The 8,502-nt window shown below is 37.2% G+C and overlaps 1 protein-coding gene across 1 annotated transcript; it reads right to left on the reverse strand.

The window, feature by feature from the left end:
* Positions 1 to 5,219: 5,219 nt before the first annotated feature.
* On the reverse strand, positions 5,220 to 5,840 carry LOC138900200 (uncharacterized). The gene has a single exon (XM_070186914.1). It carries the CDS (start codon positions 5,838 to 5,840, stop codon positions 5,220 to 5,222), a length of 621 nt encoding a protein of 206 aa, XP_070043015.1.
* Between the last annotated feature and the right edge of the window lie 2,662 nt (positions 5,841 to 8,502).

The raw sequence follows: 8,502 nt of genomic DNA on the forward strand, positions 1-8,502 counted from the left end.
GTTGTGCGGGCCTAATCCTAAAGCGGACAATATCACTAATGGGTTAGACTGTTAAAACTTCGGCAAAAAGTCCATATATATTTGAAATGTCATCGAAAAACAGTCAGATATTAGTATAGGCCCTCGTACCAATCTTTATGAGCAGTGATAAATTTATATTGAATGTCATGGTGCACCAGCGACAGCAGAATCCTGGATCTGCCTCTGCTTTGTAGTATTTTGGTTCATCCCGGACCCTGCATCGGGCTGTATTTCTTCTTCTTTTTTCTTCTTCTTTTTTTAATTTCTTGGTTCATGTTTTCATTTTCCTTAACACAATAGCGAGCCTAGTTCCAGTTTCACTAATCATTAATTTTGGGATTCGATAATGGCTATCCTAGAATTTTAGCGCTTGACATCACGAGAAAAAGCCTTATCATAACTATATGGATACGTCAACCCATGTTAATTTGTTATTCGCAAATAATATATTAATGAGGTAAGCATACATAATAATTTATCATTGTTATAATACTTTACGTTTAAAAATGGTTCCTAAAATATTTACCCATATGCATTTATGGTATGCAATGGTAAGTTTTATATACTGATTATTACACCATCAGTGTAATTTTTTATTTTTTATTTTTATTTTTGGTAAGCTACTAAAGTTTATTCCATTAACCTCTTTTTCTTTGGAGGAAATGATAAAGATAATGACAGTAACAACAAAGATGTCAAACGTGTCCAAATCATGTTTTATTTAACAGAGAAAAGGCCCTCTTCTTCTTTCTTTTTTTCGGGATTTGTTTGACATAAATAAATATGCAACATACATCACAGGAGGATTTCTCCTGTTACAATTGAAAGCTTTCAAAAATAAGGGCTAAGTTCAATGCTTAGTACCACCAAAAGAACTCATTCAGCCGGGGTCGAATATGAAGGTGTTCTTTCGCACCCGAATTCTAAAGTTTGGACGACTCCTTGCATCATTCTCCAATATGGCTATAATCTTCCTTGGTAAGCTTATAGCATCATTGAAGAAAGCACTGATCTAATCATGTTCAGCAAGATTGGCTAGAAGGTCAGCTGGAATATTTTTTTCCCTGAATATGTGACTAAATTGGAAGGAACCATCAACTAACATAGAATGAATATCATCAATAACATCCTTGATCTCCCAGGAGGCGCATATGTCCCTTTTTATCATTTTGATCAAAATCAAAGAGTCAGATTCAATTTCTAGAGTATTTAAGCCATGATCGATGCACCATCTCAATCCCGTTTTAATAGCTTGTGCCTCTGCATAATTGTTGGTGGTAACACCTAGATAAGAAGAGAAAGCCATGATCAATTGGCTGAGGTGATCTCTTAGAATTCCCCCACACCCAGCACTACCGGGATTTCCTTTGGAACAACCATCCACATTGAGCTTGAAAACCCTATCAATTGGCTTATCCCAATGTATTAGAGTGATGACCAATTGAGGTTTGAGTCTTTCCACCAGATAATAAATACTAGGAAATGAAGAGCAAAAGTTTAGTGAAGGAAATTGGGTGGAGAGAATCAACTGCATTAGGTAGGTAATTTGATGAATGATGCTATTGGGAGATCTTCTGAAGCCTTCAAATTTATAGGTGCATCTATATTTTCAAATTTCCCAGCATATCACAGAAGGAAGACACCGCATGATCAGTTCATGAGCCTTGTTTGAAGATTTAAGAAGCCACCACCTCATGAGTTTTGTTCTGATATTGTCTGCATTAGGCATTGACAGTCCACGGGCATCTTGAAAATACTTTCATACTAACCCAATAGCTTGCCCTTGACTGAATAAGTGGTTAACATCTTCCTCTTTAGAATTATAGCAACAATAGCATTTTGATGGACCATGCACCCCAAATCTAGTTAGAGAATCATCTGTAGCCAGCTTGCCATTTAATAGTCTGAGCATGTGAAAAGACACTTTGAATGGTAATTTTTTGTGCCAAATCTTAGACAGTGTCATTGATGAGCCTTTGAATTTCCTGAGAGTACTCCAAGCTAACTTGGAAGAAAAAACTCTCGTGTGATCAGGAGTCCAAACAGGTTGGTCTTGCTTATCAGTAGAAAACTTAATGGAAAGAATGTGTGGAATCAGATTTACAGGCAGATTAGCATGTAGCTTATCCAAGTTTCACTGGCTATTAGAAAAGAATTCAAATACTCTTACTTTCTTAGACTTGTTCCTTTGATGAAGCATATTCGCTAAGGCACCTTTATTAGACCAGTTATCCCACCAAAAGGACAAGTTACCCTTTCCAACTTTCCATAAGATATGTTGTTCACATTCGTTTTTGGCATCCATAAGTCTTCTCCAAATGTGCGATTGATTGTAATTTTTCTTTTTTCGCAACTGAGTGAACTCTTTTACAATACTTAGCTTCCAAAAATACGTAGAGGAGAGACTTCTAGGTTCTAAAATTTTATCATGCTTTAGCAGCGAATGTAGTGCAAATGTCATGCAATGATCTAAACCCAACACCCCCTCATTTTTAGGAAAGCAAAGATTTTTCCAAGAAAACCAGTGATATTGCCTCTTGCCATCAGATGAACCCCAGAAGAAACTAGCAAGAGCTTTATCAATATGATTAAGAATAGTCTTAGGGAGATAGACCACAGAGACGATATGCAAAGGCATAGAATGCAAGACATACCTAATGAGAATAGTTTTTCCACCTACTGACAATAATTTTCCTAACTATCCCGAGTTCTATTGACTATCTTAGAAACCATGGAACCAAAATAACGCACTTTCTTTCTCCCAAGGAATATAGGACACCCTAACTACTTGAAGGGAAATAAGGAATGGGAAAAACCAGTGAGTGTTTTGATATCCTCAACAACATGAACATGAGTTTTAGTAGAAACCAAAAAGGTTGATTTCTTCTTGTTGACCACTTGACCAGAGTCTTGTTCATAAGTATCCAAGTTTTTCATCATCATAGCAATTGAGAGGAGATCTCCAGATGAAAAAAGAATAGTGTCATCGGCAAATGTGAGGTGATTAATAAGAGGACTTCCCATATGCATGGAATAAGGAATGAAATTATCCTGAAATAACTAGTCCATTAAGTTGGATAGTAATTCAGCCCCTATAACAAATAAGTAAGGTGACAAAGGGTCACCTTGCTTTATCCCCCCAGAGGATTTGAAAAAGTCGTGCCTAACTCCATTTATAATAATGAAATACCAGTTGTTGGAGACCACTCTAGCAATCATATCAATCCAAATCTCACAGAATCTCAATTGTCTCATAACCTGGCAAAGAAAGTTCCAAGGTACCCTGTCAAAGGCCTTGGCCATATCCAGTTTGAAGACCATATTGCCATTCACATTAGGCATGTTAATATCGTGAACCATCTCCTGAGTGAGCATAACATTGTCTGAAATAGATCTACCCTTGAGAAATCTCGTTTGATTAGGAGAAATAATCTTGTTCATGATAAGAGCTAACCAGTATTTTAAAAGGCGTGGGCGTAAGGCGGGGTGTTTTACATATGCCTCAGCGGGGCGTAAACCCCATAGGTATTTAATTTTTAATATTTTATAAAATAATATAATGACAATTAATATTTATAAACAGGTAAAATTGCATAAATATTGAAGAAAACTATATATATGTGTGCTTCATCAATTACATAAAAATTGAAGAAAAACTATATATATATGTGCTCCATCCCCACAAAAAACTAATCAAAACAATCTATTATACGTTACTTACAAGCACAAGTAATTTGAGTCTAAAAGAATAAAGTTTTCTATATGGAGGAACAAAAAGGATGATTAACCTGTAATTTGAACTTTGAATTTGCTGCTATGAAGAAAAATGTAGTTCTCTTTGTATTTGTAAAAAAAATGTAATATTCGTTTGCTTTTGGGAGATATTAGCAGACTAGCGGACAAGATACAAATTTAGAAAAACCATGAATTAGGGCTTAAATCAATAAAAAGGTCTTTACTTTTAAATTTAATACTTTTGTGTTCCTTTTTATACCTTTTGAGTAATTACCAAACTCACTTTTGAGAATTTGGGTATTATATGAAGGACTAATTAAATAAATTTTGTTTTAATTTGAAAAAGTCTCTGGGGTTTACTCCTTATTAAAACCACGCGCCCCGAACGCCCGGGCGTACGCCTCTTGAGATTTTCACCCCACACCATCGCCCCGGGATATTTTTCGTACGCCTCGCCCCGGGGCTCACCCCAAAAATATTTTTTAAAACATAGGAGCTAACCTACTATTAAGCAACTTAGAAACAATTTTCAATGTGAAATTGCTTAAACTAATAGGTCTAAAATCTGTGAATTCCTGTGGGTTGTCTATTTTGGGGATCAAGACTAGATTGGTGTGTGTAAAAGACCTAGGGAGCTGATTACCAGAAAAGAAATCCAGAATAACCATGTAAAGGCCAGATGAGATTATGTTCCAACACTGGTAAAAAAGCTTTCCAGATATACCATCTGGACCGGGGAAACTAGTACTACTCATGGAGAATACAATATGTTTGAGCTCCTCCATAGTAGGTATATCTCCTAGCATCCTGTTATCTTCCTCGTCAACCAATCTAGAAAGTCTTCTAAGAATTGAGAAATCCCTGCAAGTGATTTCTTAGGAGAACCGATGCTGAAAGAACTGTATAGCTTCAGTAGTTATATCCTCACTATTCTCCAGCCATGAGTCATCTTGCTTTCTAATTCTTTTAAATTGGAGTTTCTTCCTTCTGGAGTTAATTACTGAGTAGAAGAACTTGGTGTTGTTGTCTCCATCTGTGTACCACTTCAATCCGGCCTTTTGTCTCCGAAAAGATTCCTCATTGTTGATGTGCCTAATTAGCTAGGCATTCATTTTGTTATATTCCATTCTGTTAGACTCCGAGTTGTCAATCAAGCAATTTTGTTCTAACTCCTCAAGCTTAGACTGTAGCTCTTTGGTATTGTCAAAAATATTGCCAATAGTATTTTTAGACCAATAAGAGAGACTTTTGCAAATACTTTTAAGTTTGTGGGGAAATTTCCACATGGGACCTCCCTCCACTTGAATTTCCCAAGCATCTTCAACTACTTGCATGAATCCCTATTGTTCAGTCCAAAAATCCAGAAATCTGAAGTATTTTTTAGGTTCAGTTTGAGGATTAGAGGTGGAAATAAGCAATGGCGAATGGTCAGAGCCAATTCTAACAAGATGTTCAACAGAGGTCTATGCAAAATTTTGGATCCATTCAGAGTTGGCAAGAGCTCTGTCTAGTCTTGCCCAAATTCTCCTTCTAGGAGCCCATCCATTACACCATGTTAAAGGAGAGCCAGAATAGCCCAAATCAATTAGTCCACTGTCCAAGATGCAGTTGATAAATGTCATACTCTTGGATATGTTATGAGCAACACCTCCTTTTTTCTCCTCTGGGTCAGTAATGGAATTAAAATCCTCTACTACCATCCAAGGAGAGGTGTTCCCTTCAGCAAAGTTCTTAATACTATCCCATAACTCTTCCCTTAAATGAACGTGGCACTTAGCGTATATTATTGTAATGTACATGTTGTCCCCATTATTGTTGATTGAGCAAGTAACATGTTGATCCAGATCTTCAATAACAGTGCAATTAATAGCCATATCACTAAAGAGCCAGATTTTGTTATTAGAGTTGGCATGAGCAAAATCGAAACCCAACCTTCTTCTAAACTTGTCCAACTTAAATCTTCTACAAAAAGGTTCCATAACTGCAATGAAGCTGAGGTTGTGAGCTCTTTTGAGTTGCATTAATCTGTCAAAGGAACCATGTGATTTGATGCCTCTAATATTCCATATTAGCGACTTAATCATTAAAAAGTTGGTGATAATTCATCATTGTTCTGTGAATACTTCACAGAAGGAATACCTTTGCCTTTTCTTCCTCTTATGTCACCTCTAGTTGATAGTCCACCTCTCCTAGATTCGAGGCCCCTAGGAGACAAATTATGCTTGTCAAAGATATCCCCAATTGCTTGATCTATTTCATTCGTGGTTGTGTGTTGAGAAGTAAAACCTTTAGCTGGTTTGGTGACATTGTAATCACTATAGACTGAAATTTTATCTGAGCAATTATCACTAGATAGCGCTTGATCTTCAATGCTTTCATAGTCATCTTCAGTATCACTGACCATTTCATTCTCATATTCACCAATTCCTGATTCTTCACGGGATGCAACAAATTGAGAATCAACAACGATTTCACTTTCGTAGTCTATTTCATCATTGGCATCCGTAAAAGGTTGTCCAACTTCTGGATTATTAGGTTATGGTCCGGTGGAGGATCTTTTGGTTCTTGGGATGGATGATTCTCCTTAGAGACTTCAACGCATAGAGGTTGAGTGTTGTCTAGTTGAGGAGGTGTATGTTGAGCATATTTTGGGAATTTAGCAATTGTGGTGGATTGGATTTGGTTTTTGATAGGGCTGGGGATAACTGTTATGTTTATTATTGATTGAGGAGCTTTGTTATGATCAGAAAGGCGATCAATGTATTTACGGATAGATGATTGAGGCTGTGAGTTTGTAGTTTGTGGGAATCGTGACTTTGGAATAGACTCTAGTTGACTGACATTTCCTTATGGAGCCTGTTTTGGTTCATTGAGTTGGGTATTGGAAGAACTGGGTTGGGATGAATTCTGATGAGCTCTCCACTGGACTTTCTTCTTCTTTCCTCTCTTTTGATTTAGCATCTGTTGTGTTTGAGCCACATGTTCAAACTATTTAACTTTACTCTGATGTTGTGTTAACAAGTTGTTAGTTTGCTGGTGAGTATGCATGTTTTCAGTATGTATAGCATGATTATCTTGTCCTCTTTCCAGTTGTTCTGTTAGAATATTGCTTTGGAGGTTGCCATTTTGATCCTTTTATAGAGATTTCCCATTGCAAGCACTCCTATTAGTAGCATGCTGACCATTTCTTCTAGCGCGCGATCTAAAGTTTCTTTGAACTTTCCATTCATCGTTATCCACTTCTTTGTTGGAGATATCGTGAGCCTTAAATTCTTCATCTCTCTTTTTGTTTCTACAAGAATTTTGATCATGTCCTTGCATAGAACAATATAGGCAGTATGAAGGAGCTCTTTCATATTCAATATCTAGCCAATAACCATCCTCAGGATTAATGACTAGCCTATTAAATCCCACCCAAATTTGATCTTGCTTAGGTTTTAGCAAATCAATTTCGACTTTCAGCTTTGCCACATTACCTCTAGACTTCGAATAAGTAGCCATGTCTGGAGCCATAGCAGTTTCGACGGAGCTAACCATCCTAGACAATATATCCCATCTGAACAAATACCGTGGTAGTTAATGAATCAAAATCCAAACATGAGCTATGGTTGTTTCATTTTCAGGGACAAAATGAGAAGTCCACATAATTATCTTCATAATATAAGGACCAAGGGTAATGAAGGGCTTGAAATAAATATGATAGAAATCAGCTTCATTAGAAAAATTGATGTACACATGGGTGGGGCCGTAATAGGCAATCTTGACAGTACCTTTCAAAGGTACATGACTGATGAATAATTTCCTAACTTCCTCTATGTTTGGCTTTCCTTTAAGAAACTTCCCAACAATAGTAAGCTTACAATCCTCATCTAGATTAACAAAGTAATCCTCAGCAGTAAAATAAACCGTTGGCTTACCCATGTGAGTTCCATGCTTAATATCAACAGGTTGTTTCCCCACGGAGCTGCTAGCAAGAGTCGCAGAGATAGAAGAGGCAAATGATGGTTTGGAAACAGAGGCAGGTGGCCATGATGGAGCCTTTTGATTGATTGTGGCTGTGGGGCGTGGGTTATTGTTTAGAGTGTTCTGCTCAGTCTGGTAAAGATTAGAATTAGCATTTTGCATGACATTGTTAGCACGACTAGCATTATGAGGTGGGTCAAAATTAGAAGAAACTTTTATAGGCGGGGGTAGCGATGTGGCGCTCTGAACCGGAAGAGATGCCCTTTGGTCTTGTAAAATGCAAAGATCCGTTGGGAGATTTGTCTGTGTTAGAGCATTGGAAATTCCAGTGTGATTCTCCTTATTTTTGAGATCTATGGTAATACTATGATGTTGAGATACAGAAGATAGGTGATTATTGGCCTAATTTTGGGTGTTGATCGGTGGTGGAGTGTTAAGGGGAGAAGTAGCTCTTATGCTTGATGGGGTGGATTGAGTGGTTGTCAAGTGCTCGTTGGTTTATTGTGGTGGTGGATCTGGTGGTGCAGGAGGTGGGGGTTGTGGGACCACTGGTGGTCCATTGGGATCTCTTGAATGCATTTAGAGAGAGGCGAGAGAGAACTTTTAGAGAGAGAATTAACGGCTAACTACATGTCACTTCCAAATTATGTTTATCATCAGTGTAATTTAATATGTCATTTCAAATTATCAATCAATGCAATTAAATAGAGTCAATTATAATTACCTTTTAAGAGATATGCTTGTGTAAATATTTTATTTTATCTTCCGTGTATAGAACTTGAA

Source organism: Nicotiana tomentosiformis, chromosome 10 (assembly GCF_000390325.3).
Source record: "Nicotiana tomentosiformis chromosome 10, ASM39032v3, whole genome shotgun sequence".
NCBI lineage: Eukaryota > Viridiplantae > Streptophyta > Magnoliopsida > Solanales > Solanaceae > Nicotiana > Nicotiana tomentosiformis.

Bases quoted from the DNA above. Each gene is read 5' to 3' on its own strand.
- LOC138900200 (XM_070186914.1), bottom strand. From the start codon at position 5,840: ATGATTAAGTCGCTAATATGGAATATTAGAGGCATCAAATCACATGGT.